Below are 21,748 nucleotides of genomic sequence, written 5' to 3'. Positions count from 1 at the left end.
GACTCGGGCTGCAGGGTGAGGTCCCCGTCTAGAACACATCTCCCCTACTTTCTGCTCCTGCAGGCCCACCCGTATCCAGCCATCTGTTTGTTTCAGGGTTTAATTTGGGTTTCTATCTCCATTATTTGTAATGCCTTCCTAGGGGTTTGGAAATAAAACTTCTTTCCTGAGAAAAAAATAAAAAATAAAATAGATAAATAACAAGGACCTACTGTATAGCACAGGGAACTATATTCAATATCTTGTAATAACCTATAATGCAAGAGAATCTGAAAAAGAATATATATACACGCGGGCACGCACACACATTATGTATAACTGAATGAATCACTGTGCTGTATACCTGGAACTAACACAACATTGTAAATTAACTATACTTCAATTTTCTAAAATGGTTTAAAAAAAAGAAGAGAAACACAAGTCGGGAAAAAAATGCTTGTTGAATGAATAAATGATCTGAGCCCTCTAAAATGTTTGTGGCCCACCCCTATGAGCAATGCACATCTCCATGCTTTTACTCTGCTGTGCTCTTTGCCCAAAGGCGACCCTGTCCAAAACCCAAGAGGGGCCAGAACCTTCCTTCTCACCAAACTGTGGGGCAGAAGGGCAGAGAGGACAGAGGGTGAAAGGGTAGCCAGGAGACCGGGCCCACGCAGGACCAGCAGCAGCAAAGGCCAAGAGAAAAGTCTGGGTCCAGGGGGGTGTCCTACTGTAAGGACTGTGTGTGCTGGGGGAATGCACCTGTGGGTGCGGGGGCACAGGGCTGGTGAGGCTACAGACAAGAGGATATTCCTTTATCAAAGTCAGCTGACATTCCCCGAAACTAAGGTATGCAATACTCCAAAAACTCACTACCACTGCACAGAATCATCTGGGGCGGGGGAAGATTTAAAAAATACAAACTCTCAGCTCCCCCATAGATCTTGGTAGGGGTCAAGGCCTGCAGATATGCATCGTGAAAGGCACACCCCACCCCCACCCCCGATCCCAAATGGTTTTGCTGCCCAACCAAGGCTGCAAAGCACTAGCAGGGGATTCGAGACAAGAACAGAGCACAGGGAATAAAGTTATCCAGCCACAATTACACATAAACTCGGTATAAATCATGTAAACATCTGTTTCTAATCTTTAACATTTAGACTCAACTTACAGAACCCCGAAGACTCCATTGCGGTTACAGAAGAGAATGCAAAGCTTATTCAGTCTTGATGTAAAACTAAAAAAGGGCGCGTGGTTGGTGGAAGGCAGACGTGAGGCGGAGCACTGCAGGACTTGACAGAATGAGAAATTCAGGTGCGACTATGACACTTGGGTTAATAAAGGTGACCATGGAGAATCTACAACAGCGCCAGCATGCTGCTGGGGGCAGGGGGAGGGGAGAAAGTGGAGGGATGGGCCGAGAGAGAAACTCTCCCGGAATAAGCAAAACCTGGGGTAGCAAGCAGAAGAACCGATGAGAAGGGTGAATGGGTTTGCTTTCTCTTATTACGCTGTTGGACAAGGCGCAAGACGAAAGATCAGAGCCACAGATGCCCCCTCCCTTGGACACAGCAATCCCCCTACGGGTCCTTCATTCCAAGAGCACAGCTGCATTTGTACAAAATGACAAGGGACAAGGGTCTTCACTGCACTGTCGGGAATGATAAAGATTAGAAACAGCCCACGTGCCCATGAGAGGGGACTGGTTAAATAAATTACGATGGAGCCACATGAAGGACAGCTATGGAGCTGTGAGAGAGGGGGGAGTGGTCAGAAACCCTGACACAGGCTGCAATCCCGGTAAACCTTGAAGCCATCATGCTAAGTGACATAAGCCACAAAATGACAGATAAGGTACGATTCTGCTCAGGTGACGTACTTAAGACTAGTCGGATTCATACAGATGGAAAGTCGGCCGGTGGTTGGGGTGAGGGATGGGTTGGGAACGGGGAGTTATTATTTAATGGATATATAGCTTCAGTTTCACAAGAGGCAAAGCAGTTCTGTGGATGGACGGCAGTGATGGCTGATGAGACTGCGCTTAATGTCACCGACCTGTACACTTAAAAGTGGTTAAGATGGTAAACTTCACGTGGCTATTCACCACAGTTGAAAAAAAATTATTTTTGAAATGCTTAAAACTATGTAAACCATAGGAACACTGTTTTCACAGTTGTCCAGGATATGAACAAAAATGAGTTTTTAAGTGAAAAAAAGAGAGAGAAAGAGAGCTCAAGACCTCTATATACTAATATAGAAAGATCTCCAGTAGGATCTATTATCCACAGTAAGACTCATAAAGTAAAAACAGCAAAGAACAGAGCAGTGCATATAGAATGCTACCCCAGTGTAAGAAAATCGGGGAAGTCTGAACATATGTTTGCAGTTGCATTAAGGACCACGGGAGGATGTGTAAGAAACTAAAGAAAGTGGTTACCTGGAGGGACAACAGTGGAGATGGGAGAGGGCCGTGGGAGCAGATTCTCGATGGATGTTTGCACAACATTTGGAGGTGTAACTGGATGAATAAACTACCTAGTCGGATTCTCTAGTAGGGTTGTCCCTGGAGATGGGAACAGGAGGTGAGTGAGGGTGGGATGGGATGCTCCCATCTGCTGGATCCTAGAGCCTGTATTTGTATTACTTTTTTTTTTTTTTTTTTTCGGTATGCGGGCCTCTCACTATTGTGGCCTCTCCCCTTGCAGAGCACAGGCTCCGGACGCATAGGCTCAGCGGCCATGGCTCACGGGCCCAGCCGCTCCGCGGCATGTGGGATCTTCCCGGACCGGGGCACGAACCCACGTCCCCTGCTTCGGCAGGCGGACTCTGAACCACTGCACCACCAGGGAAGCCCTGTATTACTTTTATAAAGAGGAAAAAGAAAAGATGATGAACAAGATTTTAAGTGGCTCATAAACATATGAAAAGATGTCTCACTAGTAGTCAGAGGAATGCAAATTAAAACCACAGTGAGATGGCATTTCACACCCAGCGGGCTGGAAGACAATTAAGTGGGACAAAACCAAGTGTAGCCAGGATAGGGGTGCAGCAAGAGCACCCCCACCCCATGCACCCACAGTCCGGCAGGGGTGAACGGGGGCGAGGGGTGGGGGTAAACACTCACAGCCCCCATGGAAGGCGGCAGGGCCGCTCCTAGCAAGACAGGAGAGATACCTCTCACCCAGGTCACCCTCCCTTGGAACGCACCCAAGAAACTCTTGCCCGCGAGCCCAGGGAGACATACGTGTACAGGGGGCTCACTGCAGCATTGTTGGCAGTTACCAAAAACTGCAAATGAGATAAACGTCCATCAACGGGGGAACCAATAAAAGGACTGCAGTTTACTCACTCAGTGGAATATTACATAGCAATTAAACAGATGAACTAGAGCCATGCAGGTCAATACAGATAAGTCTCAGAAACAGTGCAGAGGACTTCCCTGGTGGCGCAGTAGTTAAGAATCTGCCTGCCAATGCAGGGGACACGGGTTCGAGCCCTGGCCCGGGAAGGTCCCACATGCCGCGGAGAAACTAAGCCCACGCGCCACAACTATTGAGCCTGTGCTCTAGAGCCTGTCAGCCACAAAATGCTGAGACCATGTGCCACAACTGCGGAAGCCCACGCGCCCAGAGCTTGTGCTCCGCAACAAGAGAAGCCACCGATGAAAAAAGTAGAGAAAGATTTGTACAGAAGGCTACCTTCAACATACAGGGTTGGAAAAATGGAAAAGAATACCCTATATAATTCATCATAGAAATACCTCTACGTATTAAAGCAAAAGTATAAAAACAGGCCCCTGAATGAGGCATACCAGTTTCTGAGAGTGTCTGCCTCTGGGGAGGGGGAAGAGAAAGAGGTCAGGGGAAGGCACACGGGGCTTTGGCTACATGCATAAGATGCTATCTCTTTAAAAATGAAAAAGACCTGAAATAAACACAGGAAAAAGGATTTGAGAGAGCTCAGTAGTGGGTGCATAGGTGTGTGTTATCTTTCTCTTTACTTTTACGTTTTAGTAGTTGAAGCGGATCTTAATAAAAGTAACAATAAACCAGTCTTGGAAGATGGGCAGGTAGAGCAGAGGCATGAGGCTGGGGGCGGAGGGCACCCAGGGTGCAAGCACAGGGAGGTCCCCTCATCAGCCCCCTCCCCAGCACCTGCCGCCCACTACGTGGGTAAGTGACTGCTACACATTTCGTGGGGTCGCCTTAGCCGGGGGTGTGAGCACTGAGCTTCCCAGGTGGACGGGGAGGTACGTCCTTCTGCAATGGGTCTCCCACGCCTATGCTGTGGGAGGGGACCTGCCCAGACCTGGCCCGGCCAGGAGAGCAGGATTCTGAGCAGCCATAACCCAAGACCCCTACAACAAAGCGGAGGTCGGGGAGGCTGGGCTGGCGTGGGGTGCCCTACACATTGGGGCACTGGCAGCCTGGGCCTCCCAGGGCCCTGCAAACTCTGGGAAAAATTCCCTGAACATGTCGGGGCTTGAGATGGCCTTGGAAGGTGCAGGAGCTGAAACCACAAACAGGGAGCTAACCAGAGGCTGATGGAGGCAGGGCGGGGGCTTCACGGGCTTGGCCGACCCAGCGCGAGCCGTGCGGGGAGAGAGGGAGACACCACAGTTCCCAGCCAAGGCCGGGCCCACCCCAGGGTGGCCTCAGAACACCTTGGCCATCTCTGATGAGCTCCGACCAAGTTCTAAAATGCCTGCCATGGTCCCCATGCCCTTGCTGGGACCTCCCTCCAGGGAGGGGCTGTTTGCAGGAGAAACATGGAACAATGAGAACCGGGACTCCAGGGTTGGAGGCCAAGCTCAACCTTTCTTCTCTGGGCTTCAACCTCAAAGCTGAAGAGGTTGGAGTCTGTGTCTCTTGTCCCAGGTTCTCACACTCCAACTTACTCGCCAGCCAAGGGGCTGCACAGAGACCTGGTTCTGTCCCAGAAGGTGGGCTCTCCTCAGGTCCACACTGGGCCACAGGGGGTCCAGAGGGGCCTCTGCCCGCCTCACCAAGACACCCAGGCCAGGCCAGGAGCAGGGTGGGTGGGGAGGAGGCTGGGGGCTGAGCCCCTCTGGCATCTCCCGGAGCTGGGGGTGCCCAGCACAGCCTCAGGGACCACGGAGCAGCCCCCGACGCTGGGGTGGGCCCTGCTCACGGGCTTTGGGAAAATAAAAAGGAAGAGAAAGGAGGGAGTGGGAGGCAGACAAGAAGTCAAAGGAGCACTTGTTCTGCTAAGTAGCTGTTTTGTTGTCAAAAATTGGCCCCAAACTCTGTCTACCGGAACTCAGGGGCAAATATCCTCTGCCACACCCACCTCCCTGTCACCGCCAATCACGCCACACAGCTGACTGCACACTCCGAGACACACCACCCACCTTCTCCTTTCAGCCCCGGTCCCCTCCCTGCCCTGGCCCCGCCCAGCCTCGGGACCTCAACCACTCTCTTCCATTCTAAGTTCTTCCCAAGAATTCACCCAAAACCCTCAGCTAGAGCAGAAATCAAAGCTCTCCTATTCCTGGCTCCGGGAAAGTGCCAGGGCTGTACCTCCAAGCGGGCAGCCCACACGACCACCCGGAACCCCCATCTCTACCCAGAGCACAGCTAATAAATGTGAGGAAAAGCAGCGGGCCTGGTGTGGCGAAAGGGAACGAGGGAGGGCCAGGGGTAGGGGATGAGGTGAGAGGCAGTGCGGCCAGATGGGGCAGGACAGAGGGGTCTGCGGTGGTGAGGAAGGTCCAGTGCCAGAGGCGGGCCCCACAGAGCCAGGCACGTCCTGACCTAAGACCCCACTCAGAGGCACACGATGGAAGCAGAACAGTAGATGTGGGCCCCCCCTGCAGCCTGGGAGGAGCCCTCTATCTCCTCCACACTCCGACAGATAGGCAAGGCCCCCAGCAGACAGAGAGCGCCAAGGATGCCACAAGACTGTCGTAAATCCCACTCCTCTCCCTCAACCGCATCCCTCTCGAGGACAATCCCAGCTGTTCTCTCCCCAGAGGAGCAGCCACGTGGGCAGTCAAGGTGGCACAGCCTGGCGTGTTCCTGCCTGCTCCCAACCTGCCCACCACGCCCAGGCTCCGTCTGCCTGTCTGTCTCAGCCTCACAAGTAATCACCACAATGACACCTTCTCCTGCAGGGCGCAGTGACAGCAGGATATCATTTCATCCTCACGAGGGCCCCCGGGCCTGTGGGGCGGGGCTGAGGCGCCCACTGACCTCGGAGGACACAGAGAGGGAAGGCACTTGCCCGGGAACCATGGGGTCCAACCCCCTCACCATGCAGCACAGAGAAGGGCTCTCACCCTGGGCCTCCTAACACCTGAGGAGATTCTCTTTTCTTCCCCTGTTCCCTCAGAAAACGCCCAGTCACACAGACAAAGAAAGCCTTGTGGGTGGTAGGGAGGTCAGGGGAGAACAGGCCCCCAGCCAGAAGTGGGTGTGCCCCTGAGAAGTGGGGTGTGGTCCCCGGAAAACGAAGGCAGAGGCCATCCTGCCGAGATGGCATCGTTCAAGCCGATGGGGGTTCCACAGGCAGCAGTGTGAGGGGGCTGTGGGCGGCACCTTGCCTAACCCACGCACTGGGGCCCTGGGTTGAATGGGTTCTGTCCGAGGTCCATGACTCAGCAGCCAGGAGGGGGAGGGGAGTTAGTGGGGGGAGCAGAGATCTCACCTCGGAACTTCTTAGGAGGGTTGTCCAGGTCCCCAGCCGCGGGCTCCACGACACAGCGGTCATCCACCAACCTGGGCGACAAGGCAGCTGGGTCAGCAGAAAGAAGACACCCACCTCCCCAGGTGTCCCGTCCCTCCCTCAGGGCAGGAGGTTCCAGGGCACCAGGGAGGCCTCCAAAGAAACCTCTCAAGGGATGGAGTGGGAGGTTGGGGTTCGAAGATATAAGCTTTTATATGTAGAATGGATAAACAACAAGGTCCTACTGTAGAGCACAGAGAACGATATTCAGTATCCTGTGATAAACCATAATGGAAAAGAATACGAAAAAGGAAAGAATGTATATATATGTATAACTTAACCGTTTTGCTGTACAATTAACATAACATTGTAAATCAACTATACTTCAATTAAAAAAACAAAACAAAGAAATTTCTCCATCACTGACAACCCACTGCCATCAGGTCATCCCCTTTCCTGGCACCACTGTTAAAAGACGAGGTCTCCTGGATGGGCATGGGGGAGACCCCACAAAAAGCTCAGAGACACACCCAGCCCAGCCCCGACCCCCCAGCTGGAGCTGTCCCTTGGGGACCTGCTGCCAGTCTGGGCTGTCACACACTGCGGATATAACTCCTGTCATAGCCCTGAGACCCTGCCCAGACCTGAAAAGGCAGCAGGTGATAGAGGAGGAAGAGAGAAGGGGACCGAGACACAGAGACACAGAGAGGAAGGGAGAGACAGAAAAGACAGAGTCAGAAAGATAAACAGGATAAGAAACAGAAGCACAGAGAGCCTAGAGACAGACGAACAGATGAGAGAAGCTTATGAGACACCAAACTACGGGGACAGGCCTCCGGGTCTCAAAGACAGGACAGTGAACCTTGCACCTTCCCGATTTCAGTCAGGCCCAATTCACACTCTCTGCTTTGGTCACCCTTGGGCTTGAAATTCCTCCCTTCCAGCCATGGCTGAGGTTAATCCTGAGTCTCTGGAGGACACCCACTCATCCATCCATCCACCCATTCCTGCATTTAACATTCTTCAATGCCACCCCAGCCTCTAGGATAAAGTGATGATGATGACCCACCATTTCAGAGGCCAACTCTATCTCGGCACTTCACAACCACTTCCTCTGAATTCTCACCAACTTCCCCCAAGGGGCTAGTCATGAGCACCATTTTACAGAGGAGGAAACTGGGTTTGAACATTAAATAATTTGTCTGAAGCCACAGAGCTAATTCCAAAGCCTCCTTCTGCGCCTCCCCTCCTTGGATTGGCCAACGAGGCCTTTTGTGATCTGACCTCCACCCATTCCCTAGCTAGCCTCACAACCTCCTTGCCCCAGCTGTGCTAAACCTCCGGTTGATCTCAAGGTCCCTGGAGCTCTCATCTCTACAGAGGTGGTCCCAGAAGCATGGGGGTGCAGGGGTTGCTGTGGGGGACCTCTCCGTGACAGGGAGGGGAGGGGAGAGGGCAGCTTGCTGCGAGGACTCACTTGGTCCCCTTCCCCATCCCCAGCCTCTAGCTCAGTCCTTAGCCCTCTCCCCTTCTCCATCAGCACTGACCCTTGGTCATCTCGGCCACAAGCATGGGTTCAAAGCACCACTTATACATTCACTGATGACTCCCACCTCCACCTCTGCCATCCCTCTTCCCCCAAACTCCAGATTCATAGATCTAACTGCCCACTCCACACCTCCACTTGGATGTCCACAGTCATCGAAAACTCAGCACGTTACAAGCTGAGCTCCTGCTCTCCTTGAAGTCCTCCCCATCTCAGCTGATCCATCCTCCCAATTGCTTGGGCCCAAAACCTTGGGTCAATCCTTGGTCCTCTCTTCCACTCACCCTTCAAACCTAATCTGTGAGGAAACCCTGTGGGCTTTATCTTCAAAATATGTATGGAATCTGACTTTAAAATATGACACAAATGAACCTATCTACAAAACAAAAACAGACTCACAGATATAGATAACAGACATGGTTGCGGGTGGAGGGGATGGAGGAGGGATGGACTGGGAGTTTGGGATTAGCAGATGCAAACTAGTATATATAAGACGGATAAACAACAAGGTCCTACTGTATAGCACAGGGAACTATATTCAATATCCTGTAATAAACCATAATGGAAAAAACAGGAAAAAGAATATATATAGATAACTGAGTCACTTTATTGTACAGCAGAAATTAACACAACATGGTAAATCAACTATACTTCAATAAAATTTTTAAAAATATATACATATGATGGGACTTTCCTGGTGGTCCAGTGGTAAAGAGTCCGCCTTACAATGCAGGGGACGCGGACTTGATCCCTGGTCAGGGAACTCAGATCCCACATGCCGCGGGGCAACTAAGCCTGCACACCACAACTACTGAGCTCGCGCGCCTCAACTAGAGAGCCTGCGTGCGACAAACTACAGAGCCTACTAGCCCTGGAGCCTGCACGCCAGAACGAGGAGCCCACGTGCCGCAGCTAGGACCCGAGGCAGCCAAAAATAAAAAATTAATTAATCAATTAATTAAATAAGTTAAAAAATTAAAAAATATATATATGTATGGAATCTGACCTCTTTTCATCATGCCACCACCACCACCCTGTCTAGGTCCCCACCAGCTCTCACCTAGATGTAACTGCCTCCCCATTAGTCTCCTGCCCCCCCCCCATCTCCCTACAGCCTGTTCCCCACTTAGCAGCAAAGGGATCCCTTTAAAAGGTCAGTTAAATCAGGGCAGTTCTTTGCTCAGAACTCTCCAGAACCACCCATCTCAGAGAACCACCCACCCAAGAACTCACTATGGCCTGAAAGACCCCACATGATCTACCACCTTACCTCTCAGACCTCATCTCCTCCCCAAGCCCCTGGCCCACTCTGCTCCACCCCACAGTCCTCCTCCAGGCTCCTCAAACATTCCAGGAGATTTGACCCTGGCTTCTCCCTCTGCCTGGAACTCTCTGCCCCAGACACCCTCCTGACTCCCTCTCTCACCTCCTTCAGATCTCGCCTCAAATGACCCATTCCCATGGACACCCTCCCTCCCTATCCTTTTAAAAGCTGTAAACTGTTCTCTCCCACACTTCTCATCTTCCTCCCTGTTCTCCATATCACCACCCAGCCTGCTATATATTTTATTTATTTTGGCTCCTATCCTCCCCAACCTGAGATGGAAGATTCATGAGGACAGGGATGTGTCTGTTCTGCTTCCTCCTGTACCCTCAGCATCTGGACCACCTGCCTGGTGCAGAGCGGGCACACAGGACACACATATTGAGTGAATTAATCATTTTACTAGCTGCTGTGGGAAGTCCACAAGAAGCAAAAGATAAGGTCCCTAAGAGAGTTTAAAATCTCATCAGGAAGACAAGTCACATACTCAGAAGAGTTCATGACATAAGGAATATGCATTGATGCCAATCTGTGGATTTCGTCCAGGGAAGGGAGAGGTCAGAGCTTGGTCAATCAGACAAGGTGTGAAAGAAGAAGCAGAAGCTGTGCAAAGCCTTGAATAATTCATAGAATTTCCTGTCAGAGATTAGTGAATCAGATTAGCTGGTTCTCTTGGCAAAGCCCTGAGGGGAGGAGACACAGGATGGTAAGTTTTGGTAGGGAAGGGGATGAAGCCTCGGCCAGGGCCTGGCACCTGGCACTGCTGGGGGTGCTGGACAGCCATAGGGCATCATGGAAGTTGGTGCAACTGAGGAGAGGCTGGCATAGTCCCCACAGCCACCATCTTGACCAGTGCACAAGGCCCTGTGTAGGCCACCTCCCCAGAGACTCCCTGTCTGAGGAAAACCCATCCTCACCCCAGACCCCTCCATCCCCCAGGAAAAAGACATGCAAAAGTGGATGCCTGGCGTGCTTTTCCTAATCCCCCTGGCACAAATCTGCCTGGTCATTATGTGGATGTCCTTCTGTCCCCGCCCACTCTGGCACAGCTTCTGAAACCCTGCTGTCTCCAGCTCAGCCCCTCCCCAGTGCCCAGTGGTTTACAAAGCAGGGCACTGCTTTGGGAGCGCAAGCTGAAGCCACTTAGAAAAGGGGAGGGACTGGTCAGTAGGGGAGCATGGCCTCCAGGAGGAGAATTTCAAGCAAGGTTGGGAAGGAAAACATCCCAGACCTGCAGCCAAGAGGGGTCAGGAATGGTAAGAACAGAGAAGCAAGCCACGTGGACGGTTAAAAAAAAAAAAGGCAGGGGGCTCCCACAAGGTATCGGGAAAACAAGGTCAGGAAGATGGGACTTTCAGAACTTCCTCCTGGATCCAACATTCCACCCCCTCCCTCCTCCAAGTGTGGGTTCTGGATGAGCAAAATCGACTTCCCTGGGAACGTTCTGTACCCCTCCCCTGCAACCTCTAAGGGATGGCGCCTCGCCCCTCCCATCATTTCATTTCCTAGCTGTAGCTTAGGGCAGCCCTCCACCAAGTCCGTAGGCAAAGAAGGCAGCCAGCAGCAGGATGTTTAGAGTCCCAAAATGTCCCCAAGCGCCCCCTCACAAGCCTCCCCTCCATTCCTCTGAACCTACTCCTTAGGACTGAGGTATCCCAAGAAGGTGCTATTGGGCGGGAGGGGATGGGAGGAGTGTCCCGTGAAGCCATTAACAGATAAGCAGGAAAGCCCTTATCAGATGGGCTGCAAGGTAAGCAGCAGACAGGTAAGTTACAGCAGACAGGTAAGTTTTGATGGAGGAGAAGCCTCAGAGGGCGCGGCGGGACTTCTGTCCCTCGGGGTAGAGGGAGAGGCAGCGAGGTGGTCGCCGAGCGCCCCGCCCCCGCCCCTCCGAAACCCCGCCCCGGCCCGCCGAGACCCAGCTGACGCGCCCAGCTGACGCGCCGAGGCCTCAGTGCGCTTTCCGTCCGCCCGCCCGAGCCCCGCCCCCGCCGAGAAGCGAAACTCGCCTCCCAGTGTGTGGCAGTCGCCCCAGCCGTGTCGCGGAGGGGATGCGAGCGCGGCTTCGCCCCGGCCTGCCTCCGACTGCAGGCCGCTGCCAGGACGCTGGGCCTGTGCCAGGAGCGCCCGGGGGCGGTGGGAGGCGGGCGCGAGGGGCTGGGCGCGGGACAAGCCACCAGCGCCCGCGCTTTCCTCACCCCGCGCCCGTGAGCCCGCGGAAGGCGGCTCCGAAGGACCTCCCCACCTGATGGCACCTACATCCCGGGCCGTAGCTCCCCCGTTCTCCCTTGTGGTGGGGGTATCTGTGTGGATTGGTGTCCGGCTTCCGATGCGCACCTGGCGCTGTAATCAGAGCCGGGTTCTCCTGGGAGAAGTTGCCGTGTCGCTTCACTGTCCCCCTCCCCTCCTGAGCGCGTCCACCTCCGCCCAAGATCCAGGGAAGGGCCTACTCCCGCGCCCCGCCAGCCCTCTGATCTCGCTGTCCCCCGCTCCACGCCTCTGCACACGCAGAAGCTCCCTCCGAGTCCTGCCATCTTCAAGGCCGCGCTTAGGCTCCTGCAGAGCTCCCTGCCCCGTTTCCACCACATGAGGCATCTCCCCTTAACTAAAGGCACCCCAGCCAAGATCATCTTAGAAAATCCGACGCTCCGATGTGCAGAACACTTTAATTTATAAATTACACCCGATACCTCGTTCCATTCTTACCACAGTCCAGTGTGACGTTCACTGAGTTTAAGGGACCACTGGGCCACACAGCTGGTCAGTTGATGGCACCTATACGATCTAGGTCTCCATCCGTTCAACAAAATCTTACTGCAAAGGGATTATGTGCTGGGTGTGGTACCCACCCTCTGGAAGCTCACGTCCACCATGCTGTGTGCTGTGAGGACAGGAGCCACGACCTTCACCTGTGCAATCCACCCCCCACCCCCCCAGCCCAGTGGACACTCAGGAGCCCTGAGGACAGTCTGCTGTAAGCCTTCTATCCATTGGGTGACACAAGATGAGTTTGAGCCTGCACTGTGCAGGGCCCAACAGGGCATCAGTAGAGTGGGCAAGGGGAGGGGGTAGTAGGGGCAGGGAGGGTCGGGCAGGAAGCCTGTGGGCAGGCCTGCCCTGGACCCTCTGAGCAGGAGTTGGTGGACATCTCTGCTCTAGAAGGATGTGGAGAAGGGCGCTGTCCCTGAAATGCCCCCGGGGTCTGCACCCCAAGACCTTGGTCTGAAGGAAGAGGGAAAGGCACATGCATCCAGGGGCCTGGCTGGCCCCATTCTGACCAGGGTGGACTTTGAGATCCAGGTGGGAGCCATGGAAAAGGCAGTGGGGCAGGTCAGTGCTGTCCGGAAAGATTAGATAAACAGGAGGAAGAAGGGAGCTAGAAGTGGGGCAAGTGACTATCAGAGGAGCAGCTAAGGGAGGAGGACACCAGACTAGGGAAATCCCAAAGGGTCCCCAGACTGCCCCTCCCTGATCTAGCCTGGAAAAGAGGGTGGAGGGGGAAACTGACGAGCTCAGGTCACACAACAATTAAAGAACAGCCAGTTCCAAACCCCAGATCCCCTGACTCCCAGCCCAGGGCACTGGCCACCACCCCCACAGATCTAGGCTAGACCCACAGAAGGCCACTCCCAAGGCAGGCACTGTCAGAACACTGGGATTGGCTGGTGGAGGATTGGGGCCTTGGATTCCCCCTCCCCAAAAAACCAAAGTCACATCCACTAGGTAGGGGTGGGGAGAAATGTTGGTAGAGGAGCCCAGGTTCACTGGCTGGGATCACTGGCCCCATCGGAGAAAAGAACTTCACTTCTGCATCCCTGCAAAAACATCCATTTACTTGACCTCTACAGGTCTTTACCAAGGATCCACTTTGAGCCACCGAAGGGACCAGTATATGGAATTTAAAACAAGCATGGCTCATCCCTTCAGAGAGCTCAAGTCTAGGAAGGACAGTAAGCCACACACTCAGGGAACCCCTAAGAGCCTCTACAGCGAGGAAGAGAGGCAGCAAAAGTGACTAAACTTGGCCCGACAGAAAGAAGGGCCCCTGGCCAGGGCGCAAGCCTTCGGGGCTCTGCCTCTGCCACAGGCCTGGGTTGCTGGCTCTCAGGACTTGGTGGGCTCTGGCAAGTCCTGGGGTCTCTGTTAGGCCAAGGAGAAGAGGGATGGGGAGCAGGAGACGCAAGAAAAGGCCGAGAAGAGGGGCAACCCTGGGCCACCCAGCCCACCCTTCCCTCACAGGTCGGCCTTGCCCTGCCCAGGCCTCTCTCCTGCTCTCCATGCGGGGACTGGGCTCTCAGCCCCGCAAACCTGACTGAGGCTGGAGGAGCCTTAGCAGGGCAGCCGTGAAGCCCAGGCCACCCTCCTCCACATCCCTGCTCGGCTCTCTGGGAAATAGAGCAGCAAAGCAGCCCTGATGACTCCAGAAAGTGAGACAAGTCTACAACCTCCCGCTTACCGGGGGAGGTAGAAAGAGGTGGGGGCCGGGCGTTGCTTTAGATTAAAGGCGACTTAAGAGACATAAGAATCAAATTAACACGTGGACCTTGAGTAGATCCTAATTTAAAGAAACTAGTGGTCAAGGCTAGACTGAGAACAATTGAGTGTATTGGACTATGGATTGGGCATCAGACGCTATTAGGAAATTACTAATTGGTATGATAACAGCACTGTGGTTACACAGGAACATAGCCTATTTCCTGTAAAATGAAGGATGCAGAGATGAAAAAAATGCAATGCATGTAATCTACCATAAAATACTTCAGCAAAGAAGAAACAGCAAATATGGCAAAATGTAAACAACGATTAAGTCTAGGTGGTGGATATATGGGTGTTCTCAATGGTTCTATTTTTTTTTTTTTTTTTTTGGCCGTACCACGTGGCACGCGGGATCTTAGTTCCCTGACCAAGGATCAAATCCGTGCCCCCTGCATTGGGAACATGGAGTCTTAACCACTGGACCACCAGGGAAGTCCCTCTCTCTACTTTTATAAATTATATATACGCCTCCGGTTGGTGGTAAGGGGTCAAAGGGACAGCACAGGCCAGAGCTGTAAACACTCGGTGAAGTCCGACTATCATCAGCTGCATCTCTGAGACACAGACTGAATTCTCCCTCGCATGACCTCCATCACCCCCATCACCCATTTCTAGACTCGGACCCTGAAGAGCCGGCTCTCCCGCAGGCTGGTAGAAGCGGGTGATGGCTGGCTGGCTGAGTGATGGGAGAGGGATCTGTGAACCAGATATGCACAGGTGTCTGCCTCAAACACCTGCAGCTGCCCCTGGGCTAAGATTTACGTTCACTGTCTCTCCTGGCTCTGCCCACTTGCCAGCGAAACAAATATGTACCTTTACACACCACAGTGATCGTTTGACTCCCCCACTCAATCCCCTGCAAGGAGTCCCTACTGTCTACCTCCTCAGGTGGGAAGCCCTCTGCAGTGTATCCTCCCTGCCCCCCAGATGCACTGTGCTGTCAGCACCCAGTCTCATCTCCACCCCGGTGTGAAGAGTCCTGCAGCCTCCTCTCTGGTGGCGTGGCGCGCAGGGCTCCTGCTGGCTTACGTCCCCCAGCCCCACCCCAGCAAATCGCTTAGCCCCACTAAGCCAGGGGTCCTCCCTGGAGCAGGCTGGCTACAGGCACAACTGCTGGGAACCACTGCCACTACTGGGCATGACCTGCGTGATGCACTTGGGGGAGCTCAGAGCTGACATTTAGAGGCCTGTGATGAACTTACTGGAGATTTGGGGTCTGCTCTCCTCCCCCCCTCCCAGGCCTCCTTCCCACCTCCCTCACAGCCCCCACTTCCAGGCAGGAGCCCCCCAGCTCCACGTGGGGTGAAGTGTGGCGAGCAGGCCTCGGGGGGGGGGTAGACTGCAGGAGACGTGTGCTCAGGGGTAACTCAAACCCAAACACCTGCCCCTAAACTGGCAGCAGAAAGCTCCTGTGACCCCACCCTAAAATCCAGCACAGCACTCCACCCCCAACCCAAGCCTCCACCCCACAGCCCCACTGGGCCAAGTCAGGAAGGGGAGGGGAGGGGAGGGGACATGGGGTCAGGAACGTCGGGCAGGACAGAGTGTAAGCAAGTGGCTACAGCAGGATTCTTTAAGGCCCAGGAGCTGCATGCAGCCTGGGTCCCTGGAGTCCCTCGGTGGGACCTTGGGGCTGATCCTGTCCTCAGGCAACCCACACACCACCCCTCTCTCTACTTCACCCCCTCCCCACTGCAGCCGCCACGCCCAACCTGGCCCAACCTCGAGGGCAGAGGCTGGTATTACTCCCCACATCCCTAGCACAACACTCTCAAACTCGTGATGTGAAGTGGGCTAGATCCCCCAGGGCACAGGGTCCCCGTTTCCACCTCCTCCGCCACCAGAGAAGTGTGCAGAGTTAGAAAGAGCCAGCAAGGTAAAAGATGTGCCTTGGGAATTCCCTTGTGGTCCAGGGGTAAGGACTCTGAGCTCTCACTGCTGAGGGCCCAGATTCAATCCGTGGTCAGGGAACAATCCCAAAAGCCACGCAGCCACGCGGCGCGGCAGGAAAAATTAAATAAAGATGTGCCTTCCCTTTGATCTCAGAATTCCACTTCTGGGAATCTATCCTGAGAGGATAACTGGACAAGTGTTCGGGCATGTATGGACTAGGATGTTCAGGGCAGATTGTTTGGAACAGCAAAAAATTTAGAGACCAGCTGAATGCCCAATACTAGAGTTGCTTAAATAAATGAAGGTACATCATACCAGGGGATGCTCTGTGGCCACAACAGTCGTAGGCTGGCACGCATGGGAAAACACAGGTTAATGTATTCCCCCCAGAAAGACAGGATACAAAGCCAGATGTGCAATGTGATACTGTTTTGTAAATCTTTATTTATGTGCATAAAAGGCTAGAAAGCCCATATAGAGGCTGTCAATATAATCACAGTGGTATTACAGATCATTTTTTATTTTAGTTTTTCAAGTTTTCTCCATGGAGCATATATTATTTTTTAATCAGGAAAAAAATATGTATGGGAATTTCCTGGTGGTCCAGTGCTTAGGACTCAGAGCTTTCAATACCGGGGCCTGGGTTCAATCCCTGGTCAGGGAACTAAGATCCCAAAAGCCACAGGGCGCGGCGAAAAAAAATTTTTCATTTAAAAAAGAAAGAAAGAAAAAAATATACATTTTCCTAAAAAACATGAGTTGTATGGATTGACCTAGTGGAGGCTGAGACCCTGCCTTGCGGCACAGGACAGGGCTAAGTCCAACATCTCATTCCAGTGAAATCACAATTAAGTGAAAGCCAAGGGCAGGTCTGAAATCTGCCAGTGGAATGTCGTCTGCACGGGAGGGGCAGCGCCCCCTCCTGAAATCACATGAGTCTCAGGGACTTAAGGCACAAAGGGCCCTTAAAGACCATCTCTTCCAGCTCTCCGCTGTACAGACTAGAACAGGCTGGACTCTGTCTTGGTTATCACTGATTCCCCAGTGACTAGAACAGTGCCTGGCACATAGTAGGTGCTCATTAGATGTTTGTTGAATGACTTAATGAAGTCTGATGAAGGCTAAGAGATGGGCTCTCTGGACCAAGGGGCAGGCAGACCCAATAGCTAGGCTTCCTCACAGCCTGTCAGCCTGAGAGGGCCCTGAGAAGGGACCCCCCCACCCCAGGTACACATTAGAAGCACTGCGGAGCTTTAAAAATCCAAACCTCAGATGCCCACCCCTAGAAATGTTACTACAGTTGGTCTGACATGGGACATGGGAGCTGGAATTTTTTTTTAAAGACCCCCAGGGAGATTCTCGGGTGCAAACAGAGCACCTCAGAGGACAACCAGGCTGATAGAAACAGACTCTGAGAGGGCGGACCTTGCCAAAATCACCCATGCAGTTAGTGACAAAGCAGGTACTGACCCTGGGGACCTGGGACTTCCTCCACATTTACCTCCACGTTTTCTGGGTCCAGACCTCCAATTACCACCCTCCTGGGGAAGCAGATCAGGCTGGAAGGTAGACACGGAATCCCAAGGTCACTTCTGACCCTACTCCCTGAGATCACCCAGCCCTGGGTGACACAGGTCCAGAGGCCCTGAGAGCCCCCAAATGGTGCTCCAAGGCCCAGCCATGTGCAGGCGGAGGCAATCTGACAAATCTTGGGAGCTCGACTGCAAGACCCAGTTCACCTGCACTCCCCAGCTTATCCCAGTGGTCTGGGGGCCACCCCTCTGGGCACTCAAAAGAGACCTTCTAGGAACTGGACGTGAGATTCTGAGGGGCCTACCCTGCACGCAGGGCCGGTTTCCCACAGTCACTGGCCGGGAGCCATAGTAAATCCTTCACCTGAAGTGGCCCTAACCCGCTGCTGCAGCCCTGGCCTCTGCTGCCTCCCACCCGGAGTGAGGGATAAGGCAGTGTCCCCGGCCATGCTCTCCTCCCAAGAACAGGCGTGGGCCTGCTTTCCCGTCCCGGCTGAGGTCTCAACCTGCTCCAGGATCCACTCCCCAGACCCCTCCCATCCTCCCAACCCAGAGTTAATGTACAATCTCCACTGGGAGCTGTAATTACGCAGGCAGCTCTAATTGGCCTCCTCCACTTGGCTCTGCAGAGCCTGGCTGGAATCTGAAGCTGCCCCAGACTCCCTCCTCCAACAATGCCCGCCCCCCTTTCTACTCCCCCAGCTGAGCCAGTCCCACTGTCCACCAAGGCTGCCCCTGTCCTCATCAAATTCATTTTCTCCAGCCCTTACTTGGCACCTCTTGGGCACCGAGCATTGCGATCGCCTGGGAACTCAGTCAAATCAGCCTCCAGGGTTCGCAGACATGGGCACCAACAGCCAGGATGAAGGCAAAGGGGACCAGAGCTGAGGATGGAGGCAGAAAGATTCTGGTGAGGCTGGAGCAGAGAGAGAATCACATAGAGCAATGCTTCGCTTTAAGGCTCCAAATCCCCTGGGGCGCAAAATGCAGCTTCTCATTCAGCAGGACGGGCAGGGCTGTGAGACTGTATTTTCTAACCAGCTTCTCAGAGATGCTGATGCTGCTGAACCAAGGACTACACTTTGAGTAGCGATGCCTTAGGGTGTTTAGAAACCATTCCTTCACTGCGTGAAGTTCTAAGAAGGCGCCCGGCACAGTGCCTGAGTGGAGGAATGGGGTGATAATCCTGGCAAAGTGCCCAGTGTTAGAGGGCTCTACAGAGAAACCTTCAACTAATTGTAAAACAACACAATTAACACCAGAGAGGAAAGTGTATAAAGCAGTGCGAAGCACAGGGGAAAAGGGGTTAATTCTGCCGGGGTGGGGGAGGGGGGTTGGATCTCACAAAGGAGGGCCGATTTGTACCAGGTCTGAGAGGGTGGGTCAGATTTACTCAGGTGGAGGCTGGCTGAAGGGCAGGAGCAACTGGAACAAAGGTAAAGAGACCGGGACAAGACCACAAGAGCACACCAGACCGCAAGAGCGTGGGGAAGGTTCCAGGAATCCCAATCCAGGTGGTGCACCTGGAGTGTCAGGGTCGTGAAGGGGGTGGTGAAAAAAAAAAAAAAAATAGAAAGTTAAGCTGGGGCCAGCACATGCCAGTGCTAGAAGGCCAGGCTGGGAGGGTGGGAGTGCCGGGAGGGTGGGCGTGCGTGTATCGGCGGAAGTTGGGAGCTCCTGGAGATGTTTGCACTGGGAACCGGCCCCTGGAGTAGAATGGCTATGGGCGGTCACCAGGCCCTGCCTCAGAATCAAACTGGACTGGAGGAAGCAGCTTCCTGGGGCAGGAAGGGCCAGGGCGGGAGGGAGCTGTGCTAGGAAGCAATAGAGGGAATCCCTAGTGAGGGGATGAGGCCTGTGTGGACGGCCTTGGTTCTGTTAGATCCTCACAGGTGCTAAAAAAGCCCCCACAGGGCTACCCTGGTGGCGCAGAGGTTGAGAGTCTGCCTGCCGATGTAGGGGAAACGGGTTCGTGCCCCGGTCTAGGAAGATCCCACATGCCGCGGAGCAGCTGGGCCCGTGAGCCATGGCCGCTGAGCCTGCGCGTCCGGAGCGTGTGCTCCGCAGTGGGAGAGGCCACAACAGTGAGAGGCCCGCGCATCGCAAAAAAAAAAAAAAAAAAAAAAAAGCCCCCACAGTGTGCTCAGCCCTGAGCCTGGCACTCAGAGCCAACAGAGAAGATGGTCATTTCCCAAAAGCCCCCAGCACTGTTCAGACACCAGGCAGGGGGACACCATCTGTCCCTGCATCCCCCACGTCCCCACAGTCTCTGCTCCTTCCCTCAGCGCTATCAGACGTGTTTACTATGTGCCACGGATGCAGCTTACCCCATCCTCTAGTAAACTGAGAAAGACAAGTGAGATGTAGCCGGGAGGGAATGCAGGGCTGGGGAGTCCACATGTGAATGGGGAGAGGAATGAGAAGGCCTGGAGGGTGCTGAGATAAGGAGCGCAGGTATTCTGGAATTCCAAGTCAGCATCCATTCCCCGTTGGCTAAGCCAGACCTCCAACCCTCCCGATCTTTCCCACAGGACTAAAGCTAAACTCCCAACAAGACACCAAGGGAGCCAGGTGACTCCCACCTCCCCAGCTCAGGGCGAGCCAGCCCTGGGTTTAGAGTGCCAAGGCTGTCCTCCGAAGCCCCCAGGGAGAGGACACCTTGCAGCTGGTTGGCATCCAGATGAGGGTAGGGTCGGCAGAAGAGGGTGGGTTTACCCTAAAATAAAACGGCTGGGTGTGGTGGGGAAGATGAGACCATTTAACACAAGTACCCAGACTGAAAATGTGACAAAGGTAACAGGCCCTGCCCTGAGGCTGGAGAGGTGGAGAAATCACTCTTACGTCCCATCCCCACCGACTCACTCAACTGCTCTCTGAAGATAAAACCCATTCGCTCTAATTCTTGCCCTGCCCTATGCCAGCTTCAGGCCTGGCTCTCTCCAGGGCCTTGAATTGATTCGTTGCTTATCCAGACCCTGTGGGGTGGCAGCCAGAATTAATTAATGGTGGTAAAGTGTTCCAGAGATCCTGGGACCAGGGACCCAGAGGCGCCAGATGAGCTACTCAGGAAATTGACAGGGAGAGGCGGGGAGAAGGGGGCAGCCGGCAGGAACCTGGGACGCCTGTAAGGGGAGGGCTGCGAAGACACTCCTAGTGATGGGGGCGGGGGAGGGGGGGGCGCAGGGCAGAAGAGAGCTAGGAGGAAAAGGTGCGACCCTTCAAAGGTGCGACAGGTCTGTTACTAGAGGACTACGGGCTGAGCCTGCCCACCCCGCCACGGCTCCGCCCCACCCCAGAGCCGGTCACGTCCAGGCCCGGATGCCTTTCCCTAACTAACGCCCCAGCCACCCACCTGCCCCCTTACAAGGACCACCTGCAGAGCAAGTCTCGGCCTCCCCGCCCCTTCTGAAGAAGGGCGAGAGCGCCAGGGTGGAGGCTTCGCGAAGGGGGACGCCTCCTGACAACTCCGGCTGGGCACCCGACTTTACCTGGGCAAACATTTCACTTCCTTTCTCTGAAAGGAGGCGAGCCGTTTCCCCTCTCCTTAAAGCTGGGGACGTCCAGGTCCTCTGTCGGCGGGAGGCAGCAGGACGCACGCAACTAGCACCAGGGCCCACCGCGCCCCCCCGCCCCGAACTCGGCTCACTCACCCCAGAGTGCTGATGAAGCCATTGACTGAGCCCTCGGCGTACAGGGAAACGATGTCCCCGATGTGGAGGAAGCTGGACATCTCGCTCATGGCTGCGGCCCTCCGGGGAGCCTGGGCGGTGGGGGCGCCCAGGGGCGCGCGGCCAGGCTAGGTGCTGAGGGCGGAGATGACGGGGGAGGCCGAGCGGGGCGCGCCCCCACCTCGGAGCCTGGCGCTTGGCGCGGCCGGGGCGGGCTAGCAGCCCCCGGGGCGGAAGGCTGCGCGGCGCGGCCCGGGAGCCGGCGGTGGCGTCCGGGTGAGGAGGTGCCCGCGTCTCGGCTCACCCGCCGCCCGCCCGGCCCGGCCCGCGCGTACCTGCAGCGTAGCAGAGCAGGAAGTCTGGGGCCGCCACACACACATGTAAATCTCGCCCGGGAGGCGGAGAAGCCACACCCCGCCCCCACCCCGCACCCGGCCACGGCCCGCCCGCCGGCACCCACGTGTGCCGGCCCTCCTCCGGCGCCCCTAGCGCGTCCCGGCCCGGTCTCCCGGACGCCGAGCCGGCCTCCTGCCCCCAGCGATTCCGAGGGGTCCCGGGGCCCCAGCGGGCTCCCGGGGCCCCAGCG

General features: G+C 54.7%; 1 protein-coding gene across 3 annotated transcripts in view; it reads right to left on the bottom strand.

Moving 5' to 3' along the window:
- ITPR3 (inositol 1,4,5-trisphosphate receptor type 3) overlaps nt 1-21,523 on the bottom strand; it is a 66,455-nt gene extending 44,932 nt beyond the window's left edge. For 2 of the 3 annotated variants that reach the window (XM_032647748.1, XM_032647751.1), the window contains exons 1-2: nt 21,145-21,494; nt 6,646-6,716 (exon numbers count right to left, since the gene is read on the bottom strand). In XM_032647748.1, the coding sequence (XP_032503639.1) occupies nt 6,646-6,716; nt 21,145-21,233 (160 nt within the window). In that variant the 5' untranslated portion in view covers nt 21,234-21,494. Of the gene's footprint in view, nt 1-6,645; nt 6,717-21,144 lie in introns of all 3 variants that reach the window. The other variant, XM_032647749.1, reaches the window with a different exon arrangement.
- Nucleotides 21,524-21,748: the final 225 nt, after the last annotated feature.

Source organism: Phocoena sinus, chromosome 11 (assembly GCF_008692025.1).
Source record: "Phocoena sinus isolate mPhoSin1 chromosome 11, mPhoSin1.pri, whole genome shotgun sequence".
Lineage (NCBI taxonomy): Eukaryota > Metazoa > Chordata > Mammalia > Artiodactyla > Phocoenidae > Phocoena > Phocoena sinus.
Note: the sequence above shows the minus strand (reverse complement) of the source record. Positions and strands in the feature narration are given on the sequence as shown.